This window comes from Papilio machaon, chromosome 8, assembly GCF_912999745.1.
Source record: "Papilio machaon chromosome 8, ilPapMach1.1, whole genome shotgun sequence".
NCBI classification, from domain to species: Eukaryota; Metazoa; Arthropoda; class Insecta; order Lepidoptera; family Papilionidae; genus Papilio; species Papilio machaon.
The window spans coordinates 790,968-809,636 of record NC_059993.1 but is presented as its reverse complement, the minus strand read 5'-3'; the positions used below and the strand labels follow the sequence as shown (position 1 = coordinate 809,636).

The 18,669-nt window shown below is 35.2% G+C and overlaps 1 protein-coding gene across 2 annotated transcripts in view; it reads left to right on the top strand.

The window, feature by feature from the left end:
• The first annotated feature begins 8,717 nt into the window (after positions 1–8,717).
• LOC106716199 (angiotensin-converting enzyme) overlaps positions 8,718–18,669 on the top strand; it is a 39,675-nt gene continuing 29,723 nt past the window's right edge. Inside the window, exon 1 of one of the 2 annotated variants that reach the window (XM_014509668.2) lies at positions 8,718–8,861. In XM_014509668.2, the coding sequence (XP_014365154.2) occupies positions 8,847–8,861 (15 nt within the window). In that variant the 5' untranslated portion in view covers positions 8,718–8,846. The remainder of the gene's footprint in view (positions 8,862–18,669) is intronic. The other variant, XM_014509667.2, reaches the window with a different exon arrangement.

Below are 18,669 nucleotides of genomic sequence, written 5' to 3'. Positions count from 1 at the left end.
ACGTAACCAACAGCGAGTACAAGATAATCGAGCATTGGCACGAGCATCACTTAATCGTCTCGCGTTTGAATATGATCCTGAAATAGATTATTCAGCACATGCATTGATCACGATTGGTAGTATGGACAAAGAGTGTCAACATTGTCATGCTTTCAAGTACAAAGGTGAATCAGCTGGTTTATGTTGCGCATCTGGAAAAATATCACTGCCACCGCTAAAACCACCACCAGAACCTTTAAAAACGCTTTTAGCTGGAATCACATCTCAATCGAAATTATTTTTACGGAAAATTCGTAAATTAAATTCATGCTTCCAAATGACATCATTTGCAGCAACAAAAATTATTCATAATGAAGATGGCCGTAATTTTGAATCCACATTCAAAATTCAAGGCCAAGTATATCACCAAATTGGTTCGTTACTTCCAATGCCTGATGCCGATCCAAAATTTTTACAAATTTATTTTATGGGGAATGAAGAGCAACAATCACATACACGCTGCGTTTACAACCATATAGAACAGATGGAGGAACGAGAAATTGTGGACATTTTGGAAAGGTTTTTGCAAAACCATAACCAATTAGTACAATTGTTCAAGACTCTTTCTAACAGACTGCAAAACGATAACTATGTCATTGTTATTAAAGCAGACAAAGTACCCTATGGAGAGCACGCAGGCACATATAATGTTCCAACCATTAATGAAGTGGCAGTTGTTATGGCTGGTGACCCATGTGAACGTAAAGACATTCGCTTACAACGCAGAGATAATACGATGCAAATAATTCAAGACAATCATCGTTCTTACGATGCTTTGCAGTATCCGTTAATATTTTGGGAAGGAGAAGACGGATATCATTTAAATATTAAACAACGGAATCCAACTACAGGTACAACTTATAGATTATCTTACAATTTTTTTTTGAATAAATAATTTTTGTTTATCTCATAATTATATTTATTTACAGGTGAAGAACTGACCAAGAAAGTTAGTGCCATGAATTTCTACGCATATCGGTTAATGATTCGTGCTAATGAAGATAATAATATTCTCCGCTGTAGACAGCTATTTCATCAGTACATCGTCGATATGTATGTAAAAATTGAAAGTGAAAGATTTAGGTATATAAAATTCAATCAAGCAAAACTTCGAGCTGAAGAGTATATTCATTTGCGTGATGCAGTAATCGGTAATGTAGATGCAACAAACGTCATTAACAACATCGGTACCACATATATTCTCCCATCATCATATATTGGTAGTCCGCGTCATATGCAAGAATATATTCAAAACGCTATGACATACGTACGTGCATACGGTCGACCAGATCTTTTTATCACATTTACATGTAATCCAAATTGGGATGAAATCAAAAACTTGCTGTTGTCAGGTCAAACATCGATGCATCGCCACGATATCACTGCGCGTGTCTTTAAACAAAAATTAAAATCTTTGAAGAATTTGATCACACATTACTCGGTTTTTGGTGAAACACGTTGTTGGCTTTACTCTGTTGAGTGGCAAAAACGAGGTTTACCTCATGCGCATATTTTGATTTGGTTGGTGGATAAAGTACGCCCAGAAGAAATTGACAAAATTATTTCAGCGGAAATTCCAGATCCGAATGTTGATCAAGAACTGTTTAACATTGTTACTACTAATATGATTCATGGTCCATGCGGTACTCTAAACATGATGTCACCATGCATGAATGATTGAAAATGTACGAAACGTTTTCCAAAACCATGTCAAACTGATACTATCACCAATATTGACGGTTATCCATCTTACCGGCGCAGAGACGTAGATAATGGCGGTCAATCGTATGAATTGCGACTGTCAAACGGTGTAAGAGTAGATATTGATAATCGGTGGGTGGTTCCATATTCGCCATTACTATGCAAAACCTATAAAGCGCACATAAACGTTGAACTGTGCAGTTCGGTGAAATCTATCAAATACATTTGTAAGTACGTTCACAAGGGCAGTGATAAAGCTATATTTGCTGTTCAAAATGTAAATGACAATGACGAAATAACACGTTATCAAATGGGTCGATACATAAGTAGCAATGAAGCTGTCTGGCGCATTTTTACGTTTCCTATACATGAAAGGGATCCTGCAGTTATACATTTGGCTGTGCATCTTGAAAACGGACAGCGTGTTTATTTTACAGAACAGACTGCACTACAACAAGCATTAACGGCTCCAAAAACAACTCTTACTGAATTTTTCAATCTTTGTAATCGACAAGATGTTGTTGGTCAATTCGCAAAAACATTAATGTATACTGATGTTCCTAAATTTTTTACATGGAATAAGCAATCGAAAAATTGGGAACCACGAAAACGAGGGATTCCAGTCACAGGATTCGCCGACATATTTATGACAAATACTTTAGGTCGACTATAATTCATCCTAAGCAACGCGAATGTTTTTTTTTTGCGTTTGTTATTGGTTAATGTTCTTGGACCGACATCCTTCCAATATTTACGAAAAGTCAATGGTATTTTATACGACACTTTCTTCGATGCGTGTCGTGAGTTACATTTATTGGAGGATGATAACCATTGGGATCTCACACTTGCAGATGCAGCACTGAGCTCATCTCCACAACAAATTCGTCAATTATTTTCAATAATATTAACAACGTGTTTTCCGTCTGAAGCATCTGCTCTCTGGAACAAATATAAAGACTCAATGAGTGAAGATATTTTGCATCGGATTAGAATTACTAATCAAAATCCTGATATTCAATTCTCCGCAGAAATATACAATGAGGCTTTAATTATGATTGAGGATATTTGTATTCTTATTTCAAACATGCCACTCATCCATTTTGGCATGCCGGCGCCGAACCGCCCAGCAGTAGATATCATCAACAGTGATGTTCAACGTGAACACCAGTTTGATAAGACTTCGTTGGCTACTTTTGTTGCTAATAATGAACAATTGCTTACAGCTGAACAACGAAATGTATATGATCAAATTAACGTATCAATTGCAGCACAACAAGGTGGATTCTTTTTTTTGGATGCACCAGGTGGCACTGGTAAAACCTTTCTCATCTCACTGATACTTGCGCGCATTCGATCACAAAATCATATTGCATTGGCCATTGCTTCATCAGGCATTGCAGCGACGTTACTTGATGGTGGACGGACTGCGCATTCAGCACTTAAGTTACCTTTGAATGTTCATACAAATCCCGAAGCAATGTGTAACATAAAGAAGCATTCCGGCATGGCTGAAGTTTTGAGAAAATGCAAAATTATTATTTGGGATGAATGTACAATGGCCCACAAGCATTCGCTTGAAGCTCTCGACAGGTCCCTGAAGGATATCAAAGATAATACTAGGCTTTTCGGTGGTGCTCTACTGCTACTGTCTGGTGATTTCAGGCAAACATTGCCAGTAATTCCACGTGCGACATATGCAGACGAAGTAAACGCATGTTTGAAGGAATCTTATCTATGGCGGAGTGTCAGTAAATTGAGCCTTACTATCAATATGCGCATTCAACTACAAAATGATCCATTAGCGTCAGGATTCTCTGAACAATTGTTAGACATTGGCAACGGTAAAATTCAACTGTATGAAGAAACCCAATTTATTAAATTTCCAGAGAACTTTTGCAACATGGTGGCTACCAAAGATGAATTAATAAATAGTATCTTTCCAGATTTAAGATATAACTATACTAATCATGAATGGCTACGAGAGCGAGCTATTTTAGCTGCAAAAAATTTAGATGTAGACGCCATCAATTTTAAAATACAACAGTCATTGCCTGGTAATGAAATTACATTTAAATCAATTGACACCGTTGTTGATCCTGACGAAGTGGTCAACTATCCAGTAGAATTTTTGAATTCTTTAGATTTACCTGGAATGCCACCACATAATTTGCGACTGAAGATTGGCTCACCTATAATTTTGCTTCGTAATTTAAATGCCTCGAGATTGTGTAATGGCACGCGATTAGTTATAAAAAAAATCATGGGCAACATTATTGAAGCGAATATTTTATCTGGAAAATTCCAAGGTGAAATTGTACTTTTACCGCGGATCCCAATGATTCCTTCAGATTCACCTATACCATTTAAACGCTTACAATTTCCGATCCGTTTGGCATATGCTATGACTATTAATAAGTCACAAGGTCAAACGATGACATTTTGTGGCTTAGATTTAGAAAATCCGTGTTTTTCTCACGGCCAATTGTACGTTGCGTGTTCCAGAGTTGGAAAACCATCGAGTTTGTTTGTTTATACTCCTCATGGACTAACTAAAAATATTGTACATCCAATGGCATTACGATAAATTAAGTTTTTGTAAATTAAAAATAAATAAATATATATGTTCTAAAATGTTTTGAGTGCAAGCTTTTTCACCTTTCATTAAAATGAGTTAAAGTTTTCATTTACGATGCTGTTATTTATTTAACAAAGTAATAACTTTTCAATAATAATTTTCATCAAAGCGGTCCAAATTGTTTCAGCTCATTAAAAAAAGTATGAAATTAAAGACGTGTGTACAGGACAACGTCTGTCGGGTCCGCTAGTTTACTTATATAAAAACTACGAAACGGCGGTAATCTTACTTAAACATAAAAGCGAAAGTTTAGATGAATGGATGGATGTTTAGAAGGTATCTCCAAAACGGCTTAACGGATCTTGCTCAAATTTGGCATAGATGTAGAACATAGTCTGGAAGAACACAAAGGCTACTACTAATTAAGATTCTTTTATTCCGCGCGGATGGAATCGTGAGCGACAGCTAGTAATTTATAATGTAGCATGAAATCACAATCTCTATAATTGTAACCCTTAGCTTTTTAAATTATTCCACTTTTAAAGTATAAAATTCCTTCGTTCTTGACATTTATTATTTGACAAATTGGCAAAGATCCAATACGGATTGGAAACATTCTTCGTTTGTGACCTAAATGAAATTATTACATATTTTTATTTTAAGAAAGCATAAAAACATTTATGTGGTACAGGGTCAATAATCAATATAGACACGTTTAACTTGAGCGCTCAGTACAGTCTCAATATTTATTTACAACGACATCTTCTATTTCTCAGCGGCTTTTTTTAATTTTGCCTGTTTGCTAGACCAATCAAAACTAGATATAAAATTCTTGATTTGCTTCTTAGAAAAACAAAAACATTCCAAATCACTTCTCTTAAATTCGAAGTTACAGAATATTTTCACTCAAAAAAAAACCTCACGTGTAACATAACAAAAAAGTATGTGTACTGTTAAATGGAACCTGTCATTAGAAAGTAATTTAACGCATACCACGAATTCCTTTTAAAACACATTCATAATAAACACCAGCAAGTTGTAACTTTTAGTTCAGAACTATAATATTTTATCAAATTAATTTGAGAAAGTTTGCCAAAGTTTATAATAACTTGAGATAACGATAGGGATAATTACAATCGAAACAGTCTATGGAGGTCTTAGAATAAATTGACATAACTCTATCGTATTTTAAGATGCAATACACACCTTCGAATTTAAATCAAAACGCCAAATTATCTTTGATTTGACCTAATTATTGGTTAACGGCATCTTATCGACCAATTATCACCAATGTGCACAGATTATCAAGAATACAATATATACTTTGAGTTACGTTTTAAAATTAAAATAGCAGATGCAGCTAATGGCAGTCTTAAAAAAATTAAGAATAAAATTTTAGTATGCAATATTTACGGAAATAAAACATGTTAATATATTTTTTTATAAGACCCATACATATTTTGGAGACACTTGCATTAATACCGTGAAAAGTGGCGGGAAAAATTATTAATGTCACAACGAACGTGACATTATGACAACATAATATAGCAGGAACTGCGCCATTTTAATTAAAACTAGAACTCGCCCTAGCTTAAACAAAGGAGAGATTGTACAATACACAAGTATTATTGCAAGTTTTACTACGACGAGATATAACGATTTTATTATAGAAGGCACTTGGCAGAGCGCGTCGTACCGTTGCCGCTTCGACATCTATTAAAAAAACAATGTTTTGCCGCCATAAAAACTTAATGTCAAGATCGTGCGTAGTGCCAAATCGGTTTTTTGTGGTGGTGTACAAATATTCACAAATTTCTTTGTAACAAAGTTTTAAATTATAGGTGTTGATTGATTTAAGAAATAAAGTTATAAAATAAATTTGAGTTTATGATTTTAAAGAACAAAATATACTTGGAAGCTGGCGACAACAATGGAGGGTAACTATTATTTGTAAAAATTAACAATATTGTTTAATTTAACAATGTTACTCTACCGTGACATAAACCTGGTGATATGATAGCAATAAATTTTAAGAAAAAACTGAAGTTTGCCTGTAATTTTGCATTTTTGAGAATAATATTCTTAACCAAAATATTGAATGTTAGTTTCTATTATTAAATAAGGACTATGCACACGTGCACTTGCATAATATAAACAACTCTACCATATAGGTTATACTTTAGAGACGGACTTCACAGTTTGACGCTAGTGAAGCACGAAATAACCTACCTTCTATAGCGACGACGTGATCGCGTATCTGCTGGGCGAGTAACGGGTCAGGTACGAGCTCAACGAGGTCGTATAGAGCGTATATCGAAGGATGGACGCTCTCGAATCGTTGTATCTCCTGTCGTATCGACAGGGAGGTGTTAAGACACGCCTGGGTGTGTTGGCGATTGCACATAGTGCCCCTGTAGCCAAACATCAGGCCCAGCTCGACCACAACACAACACAAACAACAACACTACACTGGACGATGCATTCCCACTTCAACGCTGCGTGAGCGTAGCGCTCATCGCTTTAAGACGAAAACTTTTAAAACACGCTCGTTTCTTTCAATTAACAACTTTAATATAAACAATAGTATGTCAACACACTTTTACTTAGCATAAACAACACAGAAAAATGATTATGAGTGAAGTAAACAATCAACGAGTTCACCTTCAATGAAATTACCACGAGTAGACCACCCCGACAGCGGCCATTACCGAACTGGCTTTTTCTTTCGTGTTCGCTCGGGCATCCACAAACCACGTACACTTGAAATGTCGAACTGTGTTCAATATACTGACATCTAGCGGACATACTTATCATATTTAAACGGTTCGTTCGTAGTTCTTAGTTATAGCACTAGATGGCGCTTTACAACATGTTTATTCCACTCCCTGTCACCCTAGTTGTCTAAATCGCACTCAGGGTAGACAGATATGAAAATGTATAAGTTATGGTTTATCTCCAAATTTGAACTTTCCCTCATTTTATGTTGCTGTTGAGACATCATCCGTGAGATCTCTGACGAGGGACAAAAACACTCATCGGTTTCCTCGATCATGACCAAGTTGAGATGCCGGCAAGAAAACAAAAGCATCGAAGCTACTCGTACAATCAATCAGGTCACAGTGATGTACAAATTCGAGACGGCGAAGTATTTTAGAGCCTCCAATTTATTGTTTGGGGTCTTAGGCCTACATTGCTCATAGCCAAAATTCGCCCCTGGTGTAGTAGTATACAACAACAAATCATTTCACGCCCTTAACCCGAAGGGGTAGTTAGAGATTCCGGATTTCCGTTTGGCGCGGTCCTGGCACATCTTCCTGGTAAAGTTATGCTTGTTGCAAAAATTATAAGTTTAAATTATCAAGAAAATACTACCAGACATTGTGGCTTTGAGAGAATTATTTGGGTTAAGGGTCTTGAATAGATCGGCGGGATTCCTTTATTGTGGAAAAAGGAATGTCCGAAATTCGCAAAATGAACCGAAAGAATATTAAAGACGGGAGATTACAGCGTAATATGATCATCAGAACTGATTTACATCGACTGGAATTCGGAGTTATATTAATATATAAATTATTATAAAGATGAAAGAAATCGATTAACGGTCGTGAATTATTTATTAACTACAATGTTGTTATCAGAAGCTTATAAATATACTAAGGTAAGTAAACATTTGATAAATTAAATTAAAACATGTTTACCTCAATTACATGCTCATCATTATACTTCAAGCCTACCAAGCGTATTAGTTAGTGCAATTTAATTACGCGATCTTTGTTAGGGTTGCCGCTTGTGATTTTTTTATTCAAATACATTATATTAAGTTGATTTTAATGTTAGTCGGTCTGCGACACATCATCCTCAAGGGAGTAATTTTTTTGAAACATTGCAATTATTTCGAGATAACGACGAAATACGAGTCAGCCATCTAATTCATAAATTTCTTGGAAACAATTTGTTAAGGGTCTATCGTTGTTCTAACCAATCTAAATATTAGGTATCGCATTTAACGTAATTATAAGATTTAAAAAAAAAAACAGATTTAAATTTGGGGTTTTGATATAATTTATTTCACAATATGATAATCGTATTGGAGTATGTAATATGCATTTACTTCTAAAGATAGCTAAAAGATTATTGTACATTACTGATTTCAAGTATGGAGAAGTAGATCGAAACAATCGTTCAACAATTGCATTGTGTCAACCCTGTGTTGCCGTACGTTAATTTATTAATACCTGTCTCGTGAGTGCAAGTGCAGTTAGCCGGCTTGTTTGTTTGCCTTCCGCCGCACAGTCTGCCGGCGCCGTGATCTATTTCCCCTTCGAAATCTAATTGATTCGGTTACCATTTTATATATTTCGTTGTTCACTGGTCACACTGAACGTAGCGTAATAAATTCTCTCTCCCATCTAGTCGGAGTAGAACCGTCGCGCCGATAGTACGTTCGCGTTTTGGCGCTCGGTTGCCGCGAACTCGCGTCCGTGTGTTCTGTGCATGCTTTGCTCCTCATGTAATTGGTGAGGCGACCGACATGTCTAAAGTCAAGGTAAGGCAATTGATATCTAGTATGTTTTCGATTTCGTTTAACAATGATCGATGTTAGAAATTTTGCCATCGTTGTTTAGCCGTTAAAATTTTACGGCCTTAAAGTGCAATTTATAGGAATTTAAATATTACTTTAAATTGGTTTGATTGATACTAAGTGCGTCATTACGTATTATTTTATAGCAATAATTTATTATTGAGTAAAGGTTAACGCTGTACTAATATAAAAAATAAGGAAGTAGTTAGTACAATACTAAATATCCACAGTTAAAAATAGGTATACAAAGAGAATAAAATGCTTTTTGCATTTGACTTTGGTTGTATCTAGTTGACATTAACTTGTAACAATCGAAACCCTTTAAAGTAACATATGTATGCCTAACACAAATTATGAGGAACTATCTTCTGCCCGCGATTCCATGCGCGCGGAATTAAAAAAATTGAATTAGTAGCCTTTTTTATTCCAGATTATGTTCTACATCTATGCCAAACAAACATCCATTCATCTAAACCTACGCATTTATAATATACGTAATTAGTAATATAATATTATTAAAAAGTAAAATTATTTCTATGTTTTAAAGCAGTTCCTTTTTATGTTCTTACAACGATTTAGATGCTATTTATTTAACTTTATATTGTTCGTCTGAACAAATCGCAAAACGAATCAGGAATAAAAAGCAGCAACGTTGCGAATATAAATAAAATTTGCACGAGATATCCGCAGCGTTGCTCTATCAATTCTCTACAAATTATTGTCTACTAAATACCTTATTTAGATATCATAAAACATATAAAAGAAAGTTGTGTTAGTTACACCATTTATAACTCAAGAACGGCTGAATCGATTTGACTGAAAATTGCTGGGCAGGTAGCTTAGAACCAGGAAACGGATTTTTACCCCGTTTTCTATTTTTTTTTATTCCGCGCGGACGGAGTCGCGGGTGAAAGCTAGTATCTAATATATAGTTATTTTACAGCTTAACTATGAGTTTCTACTTTCGAAAGACGTACAAAACATGTTGTCATCCCTCTTGTTTTCATTGAAAACAGAGATATATTTTTGAACAAGTATTACTGTAGTAGAGACTCACAGTAAAACTTTATTTGTAAAATTGTCTATTGATGAAGATAATGTTTACGCCATTGAATTTCTAACTAAACGTAGTAATAGCATTCATAGACATTCAGACAATTTTTTGTCATATGTAAATAATAATTGGGATGAAACGAAATTGATTTAAATGATTTATTGATGTCTTCAGTTTCGACGCCTGTCCGCTGTATTGGCATATTCATGTTGCTATTGATTGGCAAATTTGCGAATGTCCATCAGAGAGGACGGCGCGGTATTCGGGAATTGATTACATTTTCGATTAATTCTGAAGCCTCTTCACGTAATAACTCTTATTGACGGATGGATTTATATTTGTTAATTAGTTAGTTAATGATTCGTTAACCTGAAGTATTTTAAACCAACTGTAGTTAGTACTAAATATATTCTAGTAGTATGTTCATGATTTTATCATCTATACATATAAAAAAAAGTCGTGTTAGTTACACTATTTATAACTCAAGATCGGTCGAACTGATTTAGCTGAAAAGATGGGGAGGTAGCTTAGAACTAGGAGACGGACATAGGTTAATTTTTACCCCGTTTTCTATTTTTTATTCCGCGCGGACGGAGTCGCGGGTAAAAGCTAGTATCAGATATCCTCGAATCAAAATTGTATTATAATGAGCATTGTGATTGTCATATCAAGTTCCAAGGTCCAAGATCCTTCAAGAACCAAGGTCCTCCCACGGTAAACAATGCACACTTTATTTCATTCAATTATAACAATCAAAAGCAACCATCAACCTTCAGATATAGTAAGTAATGGAATTTATTATTGTTTTGTAATAAAAACCCTGTATTGGTTTGATCATATAAAATCTTGACTCTAGCGTCCAATAGACAATCGCGTGACATACGAATTTGGTATGATCTATCAAAGCGAGTACACCCTTGTCACTTTTAGATACGATATTTCCATGGAAAATAGTGAAATGTCCAAATTGCTTGTCGGAACTTATTGGTGCTATTATTTAAGTTAAAATATGTGCTCAGTAATTAAAATACTGTATGACAAATGATACGTCCCCACCGAGGAGCTCGGAGCCTACCCCAATTTAGGGGTGACTGCACACAATCTTGCCTAAAAAGTAGTCATTGGCATTTCTTCTGGTACTACTCTACCTTTTTGACCCATCATACAAAAAAAGTTATTTCTCTTATAAGGATCTCTTAGGAGATTTAACTTTTTTTCGGAGGATATGATTTTATGTTAATTTTAAATATTATATTTCTGTAAAAAGCGTTTGTGTTGATAAAGACTTCTATATCGGGGCCACGCCTTCGTTCATCAAATACAAGAGTGTCCATTGTGGTCCAATTTATTTAATGCGCACCGCTCCACCGGATTGCTAACCTAATGGATTGCTCCGCCACGTTAAGATCCCTATTTCCCGCGGGCATGATTTCCTTAAGTAATTCCCAAAGCGATTTCCAATATGGTGAGTTTCCAAGTTAAATTTAATGCAAGAATTTTAATCAACGTTTAGTAAATTAGCCAACCTTTAGTTATATAAGCTAGAAATATAACTATTGATGGTATTTATGGTAACATCTAGGTTTCCTAGTCTAATTAAAATTTCGTTTTGATTTTTTTTAATACAAAGCAACAAAAAGTCTAATTTGAACTTATATTCAAGTTTAATGGAGAGTTAATTCTTAGTTAAAGTGAGGGCAGAACGAAAAGAAGAAGATGTTATACAATGATGATTAAATACTGGAAGTTAATGATTATGTATAGGTACATTCAGACTAAAGTAAGAACGGAACAACAGAACAGAACGTAACTAAATATCTGTTTATAATAAAGGAATGAAAGATTTTTGATAAGGACTTGTTAATGCTCATGCACCGGAAAATAACAAACTGGTTTTGCATCAGATGAATTTTTATTTAGGTTTTTATTTTATGAATAACTTAATTGAAAAAAAGAGAACCAGAAAATTTGACTAACTGAGAATCCAATAGTAACGCTATCTATTGGCTAAGTTTTAATTTCAACTAAACAAACAGTAATTTGAAACACTTTCTTGTTTTTAAAATAAAGAAAACCAACCCGAATAAAAGCAACCAGAATTAAGTTAACAATATTACGAGTATATAATTTGTTACGTGTTACGCAATTGTTTACAAGTTATAATACAATAGGCCATGCTTGATGTTACAATGTAAAATAAACGTACTGAGCAAACGTTTAATCTCATTTATAGAGCAATTAAAATCTAAGACCACGTTGTTAGACGTGTAATTACGTTATTTAATGTGTTTGATAACAGTGATATTAAACATATATTTAAGAAGGGGTAGTAAACACATCTTAATTGTGTTTGAAAATTAAATAGTTTTATTATAACACTGCATATCCCCTTTATAACTTGAAAGACCTAATCAATGTTTTAATATTATGTTTTATTTATATTTAAGCCAAAAATATACCATTGTCTTACAGTTAACTTGCAATTAAGGCAGGCGTTGTCTACGATTGTCGACTCTACCGTATCTCACATTAATTATTTAGGGTGGGTAGATACGAGGGTTTGTTTATTTAGCTCTCCTCCGACGAGGGAAAGGAGGTCATTTATTCTTTTCTATGTCTATTTCTACGTTTTTGTGATCTTTTTAGTTTCAGAATTAAAGTCTTAATCTTAACTAATTTTATGTACACCGTTATATACTCCTCGCAATATTAGTAGTATGGACAATTAAGCTTTTGTAAATAATTTCTTCTTCTTCTTCCTTATCTCTACAGCGCCTTGTGGGCCTTGACTTGGTCGAGCAATTTTTCCACCTCGTTCTGTTCTCCAGTTCACTATGACAACATTTTTTTATTTCACGATTTACATCGTCTACCGTAAAGAATTTATATTTTATAATTTGTTCAGTTTCCATTTTCGGGTTTTCCGAGACTGTGAGTCATCTTGATTTATATTTTAAGTTAAATTAAGTAGGTGAAAATAGAGGTCGTTTCTGTACACGTCGCGCCATTAAGTCGTTCTAAAATTTAATTAGGTTAAGTCCTTAAACAAATTAAACTATATACCGTATAATTATCAAAAAAAAACGGAAACTGCTATATCGTGTGTAAGTGGAGTGACTGATAAGAAACATTAAGTTTTCTTCAATACATCGGTGTCATGGAAAAAAAACATGCAAGATTAAAACTCCTTGGTTTGCATCACATATTATACGAAATACTGTAAAAACAATATATTGTTTGGCTCTAGTTTACTTTAGAGATATGAAAGTTTTTTTCCTATTCGTGACCATGATTAAAACCTATAAAAATTAAGGTCACTTTAAAAACAAAAACTATGTATTTACTAATTTGCGTGCTGTTGTACATTAAAAGCTTAATCCTCAACATTAATGTAAGTTAAAGACTTAATTTTATTTAATATTTTTCGTAACGAAATAAAATATTGAGGTAAAATATCAACCTTTAATAGAAAATAAATTGATTTGATCATACGCAAGGGTGATTGTGAGTCATAACATGGAAAAAAATATGTTTTCCTTCACACGAAGGATTGTATAAATTTACCCAGCGCAGTTGTATAAAAATACATCTTTATACATTTTCCATTATTTGATTAAATTAAATATCATGTTTATGTTATTCCTAGAATTATAGCGGGGAAAAGTAGTATTTATATATCAAAATGTGGCAATCTAGCCACCGGATACCTGAATACGCTTAAAAGCGATGCGACCGCTGCCCATAGACATCTACGATTGCAGATGCGTGCCTACCTTTAATCAGCAATGGAGGGGACGCAAAAAAGTGAATATTTCTCCTTAATATGCGTCCCCTCCTTTGACGATAAGAAAAGGATGGTAAGGGAACTAAAATTAGACCTTCAGCAACACAATCATTAGAAGAAACGCGAAAATTGCTTCCACTTCACTCTTCCACTTTCTTTCATACAGCGGAACACGTTTTCTGTCGTCACTCTCTTTTTGTCATGACACCTAGTAGCCATTTCATCATCATCATCATCATTGTCAGCCTGTAATTGTCCACTGCTGGACGTAGGCCTCCCCCATCGACTGCCACAATGACCGGTCCTGAGCCGCCCGCATCCAGTGCACTCCCGCAACCTTGACCAGGTCATCGGTCCATCTTGCAGGAGGCCTACCCACGCTGCGTCGACCTGTCCGTGGCCGCCACTCTAAGACTTTTCTGCCCCATCGGCCGTCTGTTCTGCGGGCAATGTGGCCAGCCCATCGCCACTTAAGGTTTGCAATTCTTCGGGCAATGTCAGTTACTTTGGTTCTACTGCGGATCGCATCATTTCTGACGCGATCTCGCAGAGAGACTCCGAGCATTGCCCTCTCCATTGCCCTTTGAGTGACTTTGAGCCGCCTAATGATGCCCGCAGTGAGGGGCCACGTCTCAGTTCCGTAAGTCATCGCTGGCAACACACACTGGTCAAAGACTTTCGTCTTGAGACACTGCGGTAAATCTTGGGACGAGAGGATATCTCGCAACTTCCCAAACGCTGCCCATCCGAGTCGGATTCGGCGATTGACCTCCTTCTCGAAGTTGGACCTACCTAGCTGGACAGTCTGTCCCAGGTAGACATATTCGTCGACAACTTCGAGAGTATGGCCTCCGATGGTTATCGGAGTGGGTGGAACATGGATATTCGACATGACCTTCGTCTTATCCATCTTCATTTTTAGACTCACTCGTTCGGAGGCTCTATTGAGGTCATCGAGCATTGTACCGAGTCCCTCCATGGTCTCAGCCAAGACTACAATGTCATCGGCAAAGCGTAAGTGCGTTATGAACTCGCCGTTAATGTTGATGCCAAGTCCTTTCCAATCGAGGACTTTGAAAACGTCTTCTAACGCGGCGGTGAAGAGTTTCGGAGAAATTACATCACCCTGTCTTACATCGCGCTGCAGTTGAATCGGTTTCGTGTCCTGACTTTGTACTCGGACTGACATCGTGGCGTTTTCGTACAAGCACCTTAGCGCTTCGATGTACCGGTAGTCGATTCGGCACCTCTGGAGAGACTGCAGTACCGCCCAGGTCTCGACCGAATCGAAGGCTTTCTCGTAGTCCACAAACGCTAAGCATAGTGGCAGGTTATACTCCTCGGTCTTCTGTATTACCTGCCGCAGCGTATGAATGTGGTCTACGGTGCTAAAGCCTTTGCGGAAACCGGCTTGTTCGGGAGGCTGGAAGTCGTCGAATCTGCGAGCGAGACGATTCGTGATGACCCTCGAGAACAACTTGTAGACATGGCTCAGAAGTGAGATGGGCCTATAGTTCTTCAGGAGGGCTTTATCACCCTTCTTGAAGAACAGTACCACCACACTTCTGCTCCATGCCTTTGGCGTACGTCCCTCGAGAATGACGGAATTAAAGAGTCTCTGCAGAACCCTGAGTGCTGGCTCTCCAGCTGCCCTCAAAAGCTCTGTTGTAATTCCGTCATCCCCGGGCGCCTTATTGTTCTTAAGGTGTTGGAGGGCCACACTAATCTCGTCGAGACTGACGTCCGGGATGTCTTCGGTATAGTGTCGGGTTAATCTGGCTCTGGGGTCTTCAGTCAGATCGGTGACGGGTTTCTGCGTTGCATAGAGTCGTCCATAGAACTTCTCGACCTCACTCAAGATGTCAGGTCTAGAGGACACCACCCTGCCCTCCTCAGTTTTCAGCTTAGACAGTTGGCTTTGTCCAATAGACAGATCTCGAGAAAACACTTTGGAGCCTTTATTCTGTTCAGTAGCCATTTAAATAGAAAATATTCAAAGGGTATTGGCCCATAAAAACATCTAGATTTTATTTGATAATAATTCTTTTTGTGACTAACCATTTATTGTCTATTTGAAGTTGTCCTCACTTATATATTTTAATTACAAAGCGTTCGGGACTTTTAAGTGAATTTTTCAATTAATACTTATTTTTATGTCATGCCATTGTATCGTCTAATGGCACGTTATAAAGGTCATTTTGGCGTGCGTAAGTGAATAGACGATTGACTCTAGCCGACATTGTTGCTAAATGAGCCCATCTGCTCAATTGGGCGCGACGCTCTCAGATAATGAAGACGTTAATACCGGTATAGACACAATTCAATCGCTTACATGCCATTGAAATACGTTTTCATGTATTAGGGTTGTCTAATTAGGTTTTGTGATTTGAAAAAAAAAATTACATTTAGTATTGTTAAATCCTTAGAAGAATTTAAACTATTATGTAACTTGTTTCAGTGCGTGTTGTTATTTTTATAAACTCTAGTTCGGGTTTTATAATAATTATGGTTAAACTCACTTTAAGTGTACTTACCGACTGGTTTAGTAGACCGAATTTCACGTGAGTGTAGCCGTAGTTTAATCATCTATATATATAAAAGAAAGTCGTGTTAGTTACACTATTTATAACTCAAGATCGGTCGAACTGATTTAGCTGAAAATTGATGGGGAGGTAGCTTAGAACTAGGAGACGGACATAGGAACTTTTTTATCTTGTGTGCATTTTTTGTATTCCGCGCGGACGGAGTAGCGGGTAAAAGCTAGTTTCAAATAAAAATGCATAAGGTATGTGGCGATTTTCCCTAAAACATTGACCCTGGAACTTCATAAATATTACAGGAAAATATCATCACCTTCAAATCAAGATCGAACCTTAATTTAAATGCTGGTCACAGAGCTAATAGCTTTACCTTGCATCAATCACAAGTACAAAAATTATTATTTGTATTTTATACTTACGCATCACTAGTGGACGGAAAAGTTACTAAACGGATAACCTAGATTGTATTTATAGAACGTACAATCATAATATATTTAAATTGTGATTCATATACACATTTTTATTGATATAGAAAAAATATCGCACTAGCATTTGACCATGAGCAAATGTATGATAATCTTTAAACAACCTGCTTAGTTTTAAACTGGCTAAACATCCGTACGCTGTTACTAAATTGGCATAACTCACGACATCTACCAGCTACACTATTCATTCTTACTTTTTCTAACGAAACATATATTCAAAAATACATTATTTCAGTTTCTTCAGAGTCAATGAAAAAGACTACAGTAAATTATTGTAAATAGGTACGAAGTGGAAACGCACGTTAATAATAATAATCTTCGGCTTAACTATTTCGGCAGGTTACACGGAATGTATGGGGCAAATTTTCAATAGGTATAGCGTATATTAAAAAGAAATTAATGAAACAGCACGCAGTTAAATTTAATCAATTTAGTACTCATTTAGTTTCTTTTTCAACGAGTTCAAAGGCTTAATTAATGCGGTTTCGATTGAATAACTAGTGTAGTAGTTTTCAGCATTTATTTATTTTAATTTATATAACTCTGCATATACTTTGGCGTTTTTAGTTCTCTGTTATCCTATTAGCAATTTTAAGTTTATTTTTTAAACATCTAAATTGACCCCGCAAAAAGCAATTTCTTAATCAGCCTAAATAATAAAGCTACAGTTGTTATGTGAACACAAGCTGTTAATAAATAATTAATATTATTGCAAATATTTTTAAGTTACTTTGATAAATTATCAATAAATAGATTGAATTTCCGTATAAATTACTTTGATAGAGACACGTAGCATTTGTAATACTGAGGCGGACAAAACTGAGAGTCGATGGAGCGTACAACGCAATTGAAAGAGAAAACACATTACGAAAAGTGCTCGAGTTTGCCCATAGGCGTATTTACAATCAAATTGTATCCGGAAAGTTACTACACAATGAAGTTCGACTTAAATAAAATAAATTTTGAATCCATACATAAATTATGAAGTAAAATCTAAGACGCTGAAATATTGAAAAAGTTTTTGTTGAATGCACTAGAAAAAGTTGATATTTCTAAGTAGTTATTGTGATATCCGCCATAGCGAAATCCTGTGCTTCTTTTACCCAGTTTTAATCTAAAGAAAAACTGCTGCTTTCAAATAATTATGTTTAACCTTTTCTTCAAATAAATTAAGTGTAAACTGAATATCTACGAAAAAATAAAAATATATGCTATTTTCATAACAATTAAGTTTAATTAAGAAATATTTCACAGCGTTAATTTAATTAATTAATCACTTTGTTAAGAGATAAGTTTGAATTCGAGAAATTGGGTCGCGTCAGAATTTATACGTCAACTTGACAACGATTGTGATGTCGTCGATGACACTTTGTGTTATACCGCCGTGACAGCTGTCATTTTGGAAGTGAATATGAATTTATTATATTAATTATTCATTTCGTAAATAAATTACATAGTTATTACCATCTTTAATAACAATACTACGAGTATAGGTGTATAGTTCTGTCTGACGTTTACAATTTTGTGTAATAATAATATTCCATTTATAAATTATATTTTACGCAATTATTATTATTCTTTTGAAATGTTGTAAAGTATTCTATATATAAATAAGTTTCATAAATAAATACAATATAATACATATTTATGTAATTTTTTAATATTACGCAGATCTTAATTAAATTATGCAATAAAATTAGTGATTGGTTAAGTCTAAATTAAAATTAGATGCATTTGTAATATATTTAAAAGTATTATTATTCCATAATAATAGGTCTAAATGTAGATTTCATTTTTAATTTACCAAAAAACTCTCACATTCTTTCATAAAATTGAGAGAAAATTCTTGAAAGCCAGTCATCATAAACAAAAGCTTTAGAAGCGAACAAAAAATAGTTTGAAATTTGAT